We start from the raw sequence: 14,740 nt of genomic DNA, 5'->3' as shown, positions 1-14,740 counted from the left end.
AGTATGGATCTACAGAACAGCTTATAACAGTATCAACAGAATTGGGTCCAGTGATTGAGGACTTTTTCAGAATGTTATCTTACACCTCTTGTAATCATGCTGGATGGAAAAGTAATTATCATACTTAAAGCAGGAAATAATTTAAAAAACTTTCACGACGACAGAAAACCATGGCAGCGAGACTCACAGGAGATTCAGATAATATTCAAATATTCTGAAATGTTCAAAAACGAGAGACCATGGCTAATACCTGGAAGCACCGTTTTTCATACTTCCATCTTTAAAAAACGTCTCGGATCTCAGACGCGTCTTCAGATGTTTTGATGTTTTGACATATTTCTCTACCCTCCATATCGCCTGCTGTTCACTCCTCGACAGGCAGCAATGCTTCTCTGCCTGATCTGCCCCTGCATCCTGACAAGCGTTTTAAGTTTCGTCTGAGTCGCTGCCTTTCATTTCAAATGAGCAGCCCAGAGAAAAGGGTGTGGGGGACTAGTCATAGTTGCTAAAGAGTTTGAACACTGATCCCTTTTGTTGTGTCAGTAGATTTCTGCTATACAAATGGGTGGACTTGGAAGGCTGGAGCAGACAGTGATGCTCGCTAAGGATGAGTGAACCTTTCACTTATCTATGACAAGGTGACACACTGTGAGCAAAGTGATAGCGAAAGACATGAAACAGCTGTGCACTTCAAAAGTGGAGCCATTCCTGGCACGCTTCACTAACCTTTCAGAAGTGTTCAGCTACCTGTTCACGAGTTATTGGAAATGTTTTCTACTTCACGTCAAATATGACGTGCTATTGCAGCAATCAGCACAGCTGTAACGATAGCAATGGCTGCTTGACTTCAGCAAAGCCAAGATCTTTTCCTCAAGAACAGCTCAAGCTAACCCTCAGCCACAGTGGGTGCGAGATGATTCACCTTGCTGTGCGCAAATCCTTGCTTATTACTGGGGCCTATTTTAGAGGACTCCTAGCAATAAGCAAGTGTGCAATGACCTATTACATCTGAACTCACTCTCATTATTAACACAGCGAGGCGGCCAGCAGCCTAAATGAATTCTAGACGGTTAAAGGGATGTTTGTCTTCATGCCAAAATGTAATGACTGAATTTATTAAGTAGGTTTTGTGGAATCCACAAGGGAAGAAAGCAGAAGGAGAATTTTCAACTTCCTCAAGGTTAAATTACCCTAATAACGATGCTTTTTCCTCCTTTGAGGTGATTTAAAAAAAAAAGTCAATAAAATTTCTCCTGCCAACATCCTCTCTCCCCAAGAAAGCAGAAATAAATACGTTTGGATATGATCGCAGGTCAAAGCTGTATCCCCCGTTCCTTCAGGGTCTTGTTAAACACGTCTGTCAGATTCAAACCCAGATTTCAGTGGCCTGAATCTGCCTCATTTTGGGCAGATTTCATCCATTAAATCAAACAGTAAGCTAATAATAAAGCCTAAATTAAATATTACTTTAGTTAAATCTCTCTATATAGTAAATATATAGTTTCTACATTACATTTGGAGTATAAACTATATTAATAAAAGTTACACTTTAAAATAAAAATAAAACTAATAAAAGAATAAATGATGCAATAAGAAAGTCATCTTTCTTGGTCGCTCATCTCAGAAACATGCCCACAAAGGTCTTGATTTTATTAAAAACCATGCTGAGGATTCTCCGTCAACAGGCCCTCTTTAAAATGACGTCTAAGGTGCAAAATATTTTACTGGTACTGGGCTACGATTATTTTTTACCTGTTCAATCCACATTATTTGTTTGTTTTTCAGTTACATGCATTGCTTAGCAGTCACTTTAAGTTATCTCAGCAGAAAGACATCAAATAGTGCGTATTTTTGTGGGCCTCTGCTCAGTTGCAGCAGAGTCTCTGATAAATAATTAAAAGGCGCTCTGTGAAATGTTTTTTTAAGAAGAAAGACACAGTGACCCAGATATGCCAAATAATAAACATGGGAAATATATTCTTCAGATCTGGCTAAAACATCAGCTCCTAATGCACCCTAATCTGAAGCATGGCAAGAACTGCAGCAAACAGGAGACCTTGGTTCAGCAACATAAGACATACAGTAAATCAACTGAAAATAAAATAAATATTCCAAAAACAGATAAGGAGGGAACATTAACATCCCAACTTACATTGTAAATGACTGAGATAATATACTTTTAGAACCGATACACAACGAAGAGACTAAATCCCATACATAGAATATCCAGTGAACATAATAAATGAAAGCATTGATTTCTATACTGAAACAAAGATGGAAGATTCTTTTCTGCTCTTTTCACAAACAAAGTCAGGGTCTCTAACTCACAATAACCTATTTATATCAAACAAACACATGGCTATTCATAGGCTAGAATTGCTGTGTCATTTGCTAGGCATCCTTCTCTTTGCTAACGCTGGCTGCATTTGACATTCTCCCTGAAGCTGACACTCGCTACTCGAATGCATTCCAAGAGGATATCCCGATCTTTGCTTATTTTAAATTTTTCATTTTAAACCCAGGAGGAGGTCTAATTGTATGACATAATGTCCTGTTAACGAGTTGCATGTTAACTGGTCTTGCAATCATGTTAGATGAAAGAATACACAGAAAGTGGGCACAATCCTCCCGTTTTATTCCTTCAGCTAGCTTTTGATGAGAATTCAGAGCTAAGGATTAGAGTTTCAAGAAACATTTTGCCCAGTGAATAGTGAAAAACTCAATATAATGAGCCAGAGAGGGTTTTGCAGTATTCATAAAGGCATGGGTAGATGGAGACAGGTGAGGGAGACCATCATTTCCTAAGAATTATTAATAACAGGCTTAAATAACTGTGCTTATATGGACCCACACCTGACTGCAATAGTAAAAGCGGGCTCTCTGCTGTCCTTGTTCACCTTGATAATCTCAGGGAGCCCACAGGCGTGCCAGCAGGGGGCGTGGGGGTGAACAGCTTGCTGGGATTAAGGGTAAAGGGACAGGGAACTGGCAGACACTCTTCAGTCAGTAATCCCCCTCCTCCCATCCCCCGCTGCAGGCTGCGACCAACAGCTCCGCTGGGAATCCCCGGGCAGCCCTTCCTTGCCGTCGCTGCCACTGTGACCGGAATACCAACGGCCAGGGAAAGCGACAGCGCAACTGAACGGGTCTGTGTGTGGCAGGAGCAGCAGAGGACGGCGGCCAACGATTACCTTCCACGACACTGAGCAAGAGCAAGCCCACACCCCGGAGCAAATGCGGTTGTGAGCACTACAAAACCTAATTGCCCCATCTTACATTGCTTTTACAGCTCAGGGCATCATTAAGAGCTGCGCAATGCCAGCAAAGGGCCTGGATTAAATTGTCACTCGATGACCTCTTCCGATCTTAAAACGCAAATGCAGTGCTCAGTTGGTCGCCTTTTGCTGCAGCTCAATGTAAACCTGTCAGTAAGCACTGGGTTTATAACCTCCAGCTGGAGAACAAGATGAGTTCTTCCACTTACTCCTGACCCAGGTATAAGCACCAGCAAGAAATCAGAGGCTGTCAAGTCCTATTCCGTGCAAGCCCTCGCTTGGGTTGAAGAAACCTTTTCGAGTAAATATTTAATGTGATGAATAGGCAATAATGCACCAGCCAGTCTTTAACTCTAATTACTTACAAAGTCAGAACAGAAGGTTATGCCAATCAAGGGAATAAATATCATGATGCTAGAGACATGCATAGCATCATGTTGGGAAGTCTTTAGAAATAACCAGAGCACTAGAGCTCCACCTGTGTGCTCTAGTTATTCTGTATCTTTCCATATCACAGTGTAAGACCAGCGTAAGGCAACCTCTTCATCTTGAGTTTCTGTCATGTACACAACAGGGGAGTGATAGTACACCTCCCTTTTGGGGGAATTAAATTCTTTCAGGGAGAGCAGAAGCTCCTGGTCCCTGTCATGCCAGAACAGTTTTTTTGTGGGGGAGGATGGGTTCCCCTTTTCCAATAAGAGGCAGAAGAGATCCTGAAGACAAACCATGCCTTGGAAGCCAGACGAAATCACAGAGCAAAAAAGCAGGAACTGACTGGCTCTGCCTCATTCACCACAAATTAATTAAATCTGTTGTTAATTCTCCACTCTAGTTGTATCATTTCATGCTACAAAGAATATTTTGTTTTATGTTCAGCGTGTAATAGCTTGAGCACTATTATAAACCTTTGGACACACTGTACTTCACCAAGTGTGAGGCACAACTACAGTAGCTGTTACGTTCCAAAGAGCATAACTTTGTCAAAAAGAAATCTGGCAAGATTTTAACATAAGAACATTTGCAGGACTAACCTCAGGCTCCTTGCATCCATCATATAATGTCTTTAATACCATTGTATTCAAATACATGACGAACCTTACAGTGGAATAGTGGATTACATGTGTTAAATCTGCCTAACATTCAATAGCTAGATGGAAAACAACAGCTTACCAGTATTACCAAAAATGACCAGAATTGTAAAAATCAGCATTTGTGCATTGATCCAAAATTCCTTTTGGTATTGCAGCCGACAAACGGCAGCATGTTCCAGAGGTGAACTAGATCATTAAAGCTCTGCTGCATAACTGAAATAACGGGATCTTGGCAAACAAGACGAAATACTGAGTGTCCCACACAGAGGCTGTCGGCCCCCACACCTTCATTAGGGAGGCAGCCGGTTTAATGAACTTCCCAAAATCAATCTCTAGGTTCCACAGCCCGACTCACTCGAGCGCGTTTCCTCTAGTGCCCCGCTTCTCTCCCACCCCAACCTGCTAAAATTACAAGAGTTCCCTGAGGGATGTGGGCCTGGAATCTGGCAGGAGATCTGCAGACACAGCATGTTTTCACAGAAATTGGCTTTAAAACCAACAGCTTCCACCTCTTTGCAATCATGAGCACAGGAGTCAGGGCGACGCAGCTTGCACATGAGGGTGCCTCTACAATCGCCCTCACCTTTAACACGGAATTAATACTTAAGGGCACAATTACAGCTGCAGTTTGTTTTATCCCTTAATCAGTAATGCTTTTAGGGCCGCAAATGACATTTATACTTTTAAATCAAGTTTATTTATAAAGTATTAATAGATTGACAATGACACCTAAGCCCTGCTGTAAAATGTTGGTAACAAAAACCTAATCCTCCCTATAGCCTAAACTATAATGTTATAAATATCTTACATTATCAATTCTTAGCACTAGGGATATGTAAATTACTTCTAACATCATTAATAACATGCTACTAGACTATTTACAGACAGTTATTAATGGCAAACTAAACTGCTGAGGTCTTTATTTTCTTTGGGACACAAATGAAATATTAAAACTAGAATAAATCTATTCATTCCTCCAGGTGGGTGCTGTGCTATGGTGGAAGATGTCTGTAAAAATGAGATTTGTTGTTTCATCACTTTAAGCACAGCTGATGGGTCCAAAACACCCCCGTCCCCCCAGCAGTAAAGTTGAGGAGTCAAATGAGAAATAAGCCAAAAACCAAGAAGACTGCAGCTGCACTCATTTCTAAATTGTGCATTTTTGGAACGATTTCTTCCCAACGTAACAGCTGAAGAGGAAAAATGGGCTCATAATCAGTCGAAGGGCAAACATATGTTCAGAAGCTCAGCTGTGAAGGGATTCTGTCTGAGCCCACAGTTTCTAAATAAAGGCTAAACAGCTGTATTTGGCCTTCACAGGCAATGTCTACATTACTAGTGGTGTCTGACAGATAGTCTGTCTAGCAAACAAAGTTGCAATAACACATGAATTTCTCATTGCCACATAAAAGGAGGTGTCACATTATTTAATCAACCAAACCTAAATCGTGACAATTAAGAGCCACTTAATAAACATGTTCACAGATAAAGATGAAGAAAATAAAGTGCATTCTGCTGCAATTTTTCAAAAACACATTTTTTGAGGCGTTACACAAGAGTGAAACACAAAATGCGATGATACAATTTCCTCACACAGACCATCTCCTTCATATCTAAAAGGAAAAATAATGAACAAGAACAGATCGCCATGCAGAAGCCTTTATTGCTGGTAAAGACGTAATGATGTCTTAAAAAGAAATCTGCATCGCAGGCACCTCGAAGCAGTTAGCCATTTACAGAGATCTAAACCGGAATTTATTACACTGCACATTAAGATGGCACACTACATAAGACCAAGTCGCCCCGTCAGCACACTGTGCTTTACTGCTGCATGTGTTCATAATCATGTGTTTCACACTACAAGCTGTTCGCTCCCCCAGTATACAGTATAATAGGCCATGATGGCCACAGGGTATTATGACCAAAAGAACAATCCTAGATTTCTAGCTTGCAAGTATCCACACGCAAATCCCCCTGGGATACACCCTCCCTTTCGTCCTACCCAGCTGCTGCGCAGCACACAGCTCAGAAATGAAGCTATTTAACACGTCTGTGATCACATTACAATCCCTCGTTGGCTCTTCATTAAAATGATAATAGACAAAACCATGCGGCACCAAGAGCCCACAGAGGCAACACGCAGGGCTTTGAGACGGCCCTGTGTGCACATGTGCACAGTACAGGACAGAGCAAAAAAGGAAAAAAAAACAGGTTATTGCACAAATAGGTTTGTTCAATTCAATGCTGCCTCTCACAGCTCCCAACAAAATTCTTTTTTCCATTAAACACAATTTAAAAGAACCATACGCAACAAAGACTTGGTCTTATCTAGAAAATAATTTAGTGTTGTTTGTGTGAGGGGTTCCCCACTGGGGCATGTTTTATTTCAAACATGCTCATTTGTAGTGTTCTAGACACAAAGGTTTATACATATTTTATAGCTTAGGGGGAAATAGTTCAATTTTTATATAAATGGTTTAAATTGTTGAGTGACTGAAGACACGAAGTACCACCAAAATTGAAAATCACAGACGCGATACAAAACAATTCTCTATAAAGCCACTTTCCCAGGCGAATCTCCATGTAATAATTCTCTCTTCTACAGAACGTCTACAGAACTATTTCGTACTATTCTTTCCAAGAGCTTTAATACCTGGGAAGCCTTTTCCCCTTTCTATAACAAAAGGTCCATGTTGTGAATAGATTGTCATTTTTTATTTTACCTTCCATACAGGCAAAAAATAACCTGACCACTCTCCTAACTCTTCAGCTCAATGGGATTGACCCAGACATTCATGTCAAAACACTCTGATGAGTCTCAGTGGGTGAGCTTATGCATGTAAGAGATGCACTTATTCATAATGTCAGCTGAATGTGATGGCACAGAAACAGAAAATAGACTGCTGGCTTGCTTGTGTACAGAACCCATCTCTAGTTCTGCAGAACAGCTCTTTCAACTCCCCATTTGCAGCAAACGTCTCTTACAAATCCCTTCATTTTGGGGAATGAAGCTGTGCTAACCACTACATCACTGTGCTGTGCCAAAAAAATAATTAAAAACCTGCTCTGAGCTCTCTTGCAGTAAGAAACTTCAAGGACTGACAAAGTGAACTGGAAAATTTGTATATGGTACCATGAATGAGCATTCAGTCACTAACCTTGCGTTTCTGGGTCAATGCAATAAAGAGAAAGGGTCAGCAAAGATCGCCAAATGTCAAGACACAACAGGTGGACCTCACAAATTAAACATCATTGCAACCAATTGCAAAGAGAGAACTGCAAGAACTGCATTCTAATCCTCTGCATTCACCTCAGCTGTTAAAAACAGCTTGAAGCTCCCATGATGCCACAGAATATTTACTAAACTATCATATTGAGATCTGGGTGCTACACAAAACAAACATTTTACATATGTAAAGACACCACAGATCCAAGACTGCTAGCGCTCTAATCTAGTAAACTTGATGGCAATGTTGAAAGAATTAAAGCCTTTAGTAAAGTGAAAAAGTGTTAAATTAAGCTTTCTGAATAACAGAAATAATATAGACATCTTCCAAAATATCACCTATAGAGCCAAAAGTACCCTTTAATTTTACATCCTATAAACAGCTAGCAATATCAGAAATTCTCATTGAATATGGAACCACATGTCTACTTATCACTGTCCCTGTAGTACTCTGAATGTTGCTCTGTGGCAATTGTAATTAAACAAATTAATATATTAATAGCAGCGTCCCATATGAGATCTGACCCCACAACATACCAGTCATTCAGCCTCCTGATCACTACTCCACACTGCTGCCTCAACCAAAGACTCAGGATGACATAGGCTAGGAGCATTAAAAAAATACCCAAATCTAGACCACAGACAAGGTAGGGAAGCCACTTACCAGAGTGTCCATATTGGGAAGGGCACCTTGAGATAGGGGTGACCTCTCAAAAACAGCAGACTCTGTGGAGGATTGGTGCTGGAGAGACATCTGCTTTTCCCCAAATGATATCCGTGAACATACGGATGCTGAGGACTGGGAATTAGACAGGCTGTTTGGAGAGCTTCCTGTGACAGGAGTGGAACAGCAAACATTTTTATCAAGCTCCATCCTTTGAGGAAGGCTCCTGGACTCCCGTCTCGCCATCTTGTCAGCCCCAGGAGAGAAATCCTTGCTCCTCGCCCTTCTGGGCAGCGAACGGGAACGATAATTATGCATCGACTCCTCGGCAGGCCTCGCGTGTCCCTGAAGCCAGCCAAGGGACCACTGTCTGCTGGTCTTGTCCTCCTCAGCCACCCAACTGTGGACCTCAAGCAAGTGCCTGAGGAAGAGGTTCTTCTCCAAATCCAGCTCCACTCGGAGACGTCGGATGAGGGCGGCCTGCTCTCCGTCCGTCTCCCATCGCAGTTTCTGAAGAAGCTGCTCTAGCTTGTGGTAGGTGTCCCTGTTGCTCAGGCAGGCGGGCTCACTGGGGGCTCTTTTGCTCGCCAGCCTGCAGGAGCTGCACTTGCCGATCAGTTCTTCTGCCAGCTGGCGTTGCAGATCCCGGGCGTGCTTGACGGCCGTCTCCCGCTCCTTTTCCAGGTAGACTCCGATCTTCCGCAGCTCCTCGTCTTTGCTGCGCAGAAGCTGCCGGATCTCCACCTCCCTCTCCTTGGCCAGGGCTTCCTTCAGCTTCTGCAGCTCCAGCTCTTTCTGCTGATCATGCCTAGAGGTCAGCTCCTCCACGACTCTCCGGTGCTCCTTCTCTGCTTTGGCCCTCAGGCGCTGGAGCTCGGAGGCGAACCTCCTGTGTGCCTGCCTGCTCTTGCCCCTTTCCACTTCGAGGGCGGCCTTTAGCTTCTCGATCTCCTGCCCACGCTCCCCGCGGAGCCAGCAGGTGCCTTTCTTCGACGAGAGAAGAAGACCGTTACTCCCGTCCTTGCCCATTGCGTTGATCGCAGCTTTCTTACAGCAAAGCAGGGACAGAGGGGGAGGTCAGCTCAGTTCAGGGGACAGCATGCAAAACTGTCGGACAGCCAACGAGGGCTCATGCAGGAGATTTTGGGAAGGGGGGATTGCAAGCTGCATGCATTCATCAAAGGGAGACTGAAAAGGCAAATGGGGGAGTTAGCAGGTATAGATAAAAATCAGAAACAAAGTTAAAAGATGTGATCTCAAACTGGCAATTCTGGCTAGGCAATCTCAATCGGGTTTTGGGATGGGTGCTACATATCAATTCTCAATTTACAAAATTAGGTTTTAAGCCCTAAACTTTTGCAGTAAGACTGAAATATAGAAATAGAAAGGTCTTTATGCCTCTATCAGACCTTGGATGAAATTTGGGTCAGTTATATCTTATATATCTTTCCTTTAAGTATCATCTATAAAAAGGGGATAACAATTTTGGATAGTACAGTCACAAAAAAAAAACTTTAAATTCATCATAAACTACATCCAGCCAATTCACCCTGTAACTAGAACTAAATGAATGAATTTCAGCTCTTGTGCTCCATGAAGGAAAGAAATCAGTCCTGACCAACTCCTGTCATAGTTTGAGGCCAATTGCATTATAATCCTTTAGAAAACACATTTGTAAATAAAAAGAACAGCAATGATTCCATATAAAGCATCTTGGTCACACGTTATTTACTGTCTGTCAAAAGGGCAGGGGTATTCCAAACCTTAACTTTCACATTAGCAGTAACAGATCAATAAAGCAATTGACTTTACACAGCTCATATTACACTCATGGGACTCGGTCACTCTTTAGAAACAAGAAAAATGCTGGCTTTATTGAACATTTTCCTACAGAAGAATGCAAACGCGAATGAGCAGAACCCACAGTTTTAGCAGTGCATGTATGGTCTTACTGAAACTGTCCTGAAATTGAGTTGATTCTTTAAATCACAATCAATCAACTAGGTAATTTGGGTTCCAGGGCATGATGCTATTGGTCATATGCCAGAATTCATCTATTAGTCATAGAAATATTGTAGGCAAAGGCTAGAACAATTTCACTGTTTCAGAAGTAGGCATTTTACTGCTTGGTAAATTATATCATACCTGTACATTTAGTGATGACTTCATTTAATTACAAATGATGGTACCACGCTCTTTACACTGAGAAAGTGGCTACAGGTTTGATTACCAATCCTGCTTGTCCAAGACCTATTGTCTTCTCTTCACAATTGCCTCGGAAAGCAAACACAGCTCGCTCGGACTTTTACAGTGTTACTACAGATAAGTGTGTTCTCCTGTATGAAGCCATCTTTATGGTACAAAAGTAGATACGGTATATTGCAAAATACTGGTAAGGTGTAGTTCCCGAGCAGTCGAAATCTGGACCGCACCGAACAATTAAAATAGGTGGATATTTATATCTGTGCTGCTTGCAGGCCGCCGACTTTCTAATTCTCTTGATTTAAATTTCAATATCATCAAGCAGCAAGCGACGAGAACTGGAGCACTTGTCTCAGTTTAATTTGGGCGTATTTTACCGCTAGGAAAAAGCCAGGTTACTGTTCAACTATCAGAAGCGACTCCCCTCCTGCATGAAAACCGCCAGTCCAGTGCAGTTGCTATGCAGACACAATACTCTAGGCTGTAGCGGTTGCTATGCATGTCACAAATTTGCAATTACGTTAATTGAATAAGCAACAGTTAGATACCTCTTATGCGCGAAAAACAATTAACAGAACTGGAATATACTTTTACACAGAATCTTAGAAGATCTGGCACTTTTTACAAGTGGCAATTCATACCAGCAGTTTTCTTTGCTGAAAGTAGAGGGTCATTTAATAATAATACAAGTTGTCAAAAAAAATCAACATGTCACCAGCTGTGGATTGTCGTCCTCGGTTTAACTTTCAGATCATTTTTGGCGTGCCCGAAAATAACTCGGGAGTCTAATAATGTTGTAAAATAAATTCTGCCAAATTTGAAGTGTGTTTGATGACGTTATTATGGGGGGGAAAAGGGTTTTTAAAACACAGCGAAACAAAGGTCTACATTTGGAATATATGCACCCGGTGTGTCGCATACGCCGTAATTTGGGATTCGGTGATAGAATGTAGTTCACTGTTCTAAAGTTGAACACAGAAGAAAGAGAGAGAGGAAAAAAAACGCATACAAACTTACCTTCTACAATACTCTGGGGGAAACTGTAACAATTCTGTGCGCTACTTTAAAAACGATAGCTCAACACGAAACGGAAGAGTTTGCTCGTCAAAGCCTGAAACGCACAGGCAGTGCTGGGTACAGGTGATGGTATTTGTGTACTCGCGGAATCGATCAACAATTACATTGTATATCCGGACAGAGAGAAACTAAGTAGCCGCTACACTAAACCGCTACAAACAACCAGCCCTCGCTTCTCACCGCCCCGTCATCAGGATGTGGAGACCATGAGCTGCAAACCTAGCGACTACTAGCGGCAGTAGCTCAGAGGGGGCTCCGGTCACTTGGTGCAATTCCTCCTTTTTCCACAAGCTACAGGAATATTTATTCCAAGGCGCACCAAGATACCAAACCACCCACATCGATCCGAGAAACGTGCAAGTACAGCACGTCACGGTGACCGTGCGTTCTCTTCCAAAGCGCAGGCCTTACAATTGCACATTCAGAAGAGCTCCCAGCGTTGCCAAAGCAACAATTAGGGGGAAAAAAAACGTTTGCAATTACAAGAAATCATTGCTATTGGTCACACAACACAAAATCAACAACCCGTGTGTGATCAAAAAGACAGCTAGAATTAGAAACACGGTTTTGCCACTTCTTGAAAAACGAAAACACACATTTCATTATAATAATAATAATAATAATAATAAGAAGAAGAAGAAGATGAAGGAAAATACTTCATACTTTTAATTATTCAATTATAAAGGCCGGTATACATACTGTACAGTTTTAAGCTATGCATGACCGTTTAACACAATCGTCTCATCTCAGTTTCGGACTTCCAGAGCAATGGAGTCAGTGTTTGTGAGACCTCCTCTTTCAGGCACTTCATTGCCCTGTAGCAATACACTAGACAGTGCCATTAGAAATTAAATTAAATGGGGTTCACTTAGACATTTCAGGGTAATTCTGTGTGCCAGTGATTATCGACCACTATCAACAAAACATTATCCTAACTGCTGTTTTGATTCCCAACTACCAACACAGTTCCACTAGGTTTTCTAACACTATAATATCGGGTGTCGTCGCAGGTGTGGATGAGAAAAAACTATCTTTTCGAATCTCTAACTGGGTTTTTGCCCTGTCATATCCTCCTCGAATGCTTTCACCGCAGTGCTATTATTTCGCTAACGATTGGAAAAAGCAAAACGCAAAAGAATGCCCATTATCATGTTTGTTTGATTGTTTGTTTGTTTGTTTGTTTTTCCTATATTGTCTACTTATTTGTAAATCACATAGCTGAGGACGAATCGTGGTCGATACAGTCCAGAGGCTTCGGGAACATCGTTCTTATTGCATTTGCTGTAAAATATGTAGTTCTGTCTTGAAAAACATGTCTACAAAGCTGCTTGTTGTTAGAGCCACTGCTGGAACATCTCGTTTCTTCTTCTTGGTCTCTAAACTCCAGCAGAGGGCGTTTCAATCCAATTTACACACGTGATGAAGTCAGGAAAAATGTGCGACCCACACGGGATAAAAACAAGCTACTGTGTTAGCTTACTGGCAGAGGGGAAAAGGAAACTGTGATCTTGTAGGGTTAAAAAATACCTCAGGTTTAAGAAGCAGTAAACACTGATGAACTCTATTTGTGACCTGTAACTAATTTCAGTTAGTTTAGGTGTCCTCCTTAGCAAAATCAGCCAGTTATGACAAACGAGAGGACTGTCGTCTCAGCCAGATAAATGCCTGCCTATAGCGAGGCTTGAAGATGAAACTCTCCATTCTTGTTGCTTTGGCACAGGATAAGTGACAATGACTGTGTGTGTGTGTGAGGGAGGGAGGCGACAGTCCTTAGCCTTCAGTCCTCTGTGGTATCACTGAATTACAATCCAACAGGAGAACAGACACATAGATCCAAAATGGAACATCCAGCAAAATAAGAAATTTAGTGATGACCGTAAAAAGAAGCATTATCAGATCTTGCCTCAGGATGTACAATTACTGGAGAGTAACAATGAAATTACTGGATTGACAGTCCTATTTGTTGAAAACATGATCATACGGAAATTATCAGTTCCTCTATGGCTATTTTTTCCTGTGTGCTTTGCCAGACTCTCATGTACAGTAAACTGAATAGCTGGTCTTGAATGATCCTGTAATTTTAAAAGTTCCCAGATATGACAATACGAATACCTTTATTTAGTATTAGATATTCCGTAATTTGTAGAGTATATATACTCTTAAAAGGATATCTTGGCCAAATAGTTTGGGGCTAAGATCTTGATTTCTGATGTGAGGTACTGTAGATGTATCTGTTACTGGTTTTGCTATGATACCTGACTCAGAGTCTCTTCAACATTCCTCTTACTGTATATTCTGCGATCTGACAAAGGCTCAGCTGGACTCCAAAGAATATTCTTTCCATTGCAGCTTGTACTCTTGGTGAAAGTAAAACAGGTGCTGTTCGATATAATTGGCTGCCAAGAAGTTATTAAATCTGACATTTTCTTTAAAATCACATGTTCTTTAAACTTTTACTTTTGAGAGAACAGAAAAGCTTTGGCAGAAAATGTTAATATATTGCTTATTAAGCTTTGAATGTAAATGGTTTGATGTCAGATTCAATTTTAAAAAGTATCTCCTTTCTGCAGTCAGTGATTAAGCCCCTTGTGTTTAACGATCAGTAAATGAAATGTCCAGTACTGCAGTGTATTTTCTATTTACACACTTCTGTATTTCTTTAGATACCAGCAACATACTCTCTGCAGTGGAACACTCTGGGTCTTAGCTTGGTCATCAAGCACATACAGTAGGTGGTAGAGAAAGAGTTTACATGTGTCACTGAGCTAGATGTAAATATATAGATGTACTGTATAGATTAACTGAGGACAGTAATGAGGATCACCTGTCAATAAATTAATTAGCTTAAATTAACACACCAGATGAAGGCTCCACAGCCAAAATATTGTGTTTCCTTTCTTTTCAGCATGGAATAAACTTTTTACCTGTTCCTTTGCAGCCTACGCATGGTGACGCAGCTACCTACTTGAATAAATTAATTAGACATGACTGGTAAATGTTGAATTTTCTGCTACAAAACATTGGCTGCTCATATAAATTTTACCCTGAGTTGGTATGATCATTATAACCAATGTGAATTAAATATTACTGAATGTTAAGCTTGGATTCATCTTACCCAAATTAAGTCATACTAATAACAGCCAAAGTTATAACTACAGGAAACATGCAAGGAGGCTTTGAGTGAATTGTCGGTGCTCATAGCTTC

General features: G+C 41.2%; 1 protein-coding gene across 12 annotated transcripts in view; it reads right to left on the bottom strand.

The window, feature by feature from the left end:
- LOC102688540 (RIMS-binding protein 2) overlaps positions 1-11,742 on the bottom strand; it is a 95,771-nt gene extending 84,029 nt beyond the window's left edge. For 8 of the 12 annotated variants that reach the window (XM_069184576.1, XM_069184579.1, XM_069184581.1 and 5 more), the window contains exons 1-2: positions 11,476-11,742; positions 8,257-9,444 (exon numbers count right to left, since the gene is read on the bottom strand). In XM_069184576.1, the coding sequence (XP_069040677.1) occupies positions 8,257-9,285 (1,029 nt within the window). In that variant the 5' untranslated portion in view covers positions 9,286-9,444; positions 11,476-11,742. The remainder of the gene's footprint in view (positions 1-8,256; positions 9,445-11,475) is intronic. The other 4 variants (XM_015367724.2, XM_069184580.1, XM_069184587.1 and 1 more) reach the window with 2 other exon arrangements.
- Between the last annotated feature and the right edge of the window lie 2,998 nt (positions 11,743-14,740).

Source organism: Lepisosteus oculatus, chromosome 26 (assembly GCF_040954835.1).
Source record: "Lepisosteus oculatus isolate fLepOcu1 chromosome 26, fLepOcu1.hap2, whole genome shotgun sequence".
In the NCBI taxonomy this organism is placed as follows: Eukaryota; Metazoa; Chordata; class Actinopteri; order Semionotiformes; family Lepisosteidae; genus Lepisosteus; species Lepisosteus oculatus.
This window is presented reverse-complemented; position numbering and strand designations above follow the sequence as displayed.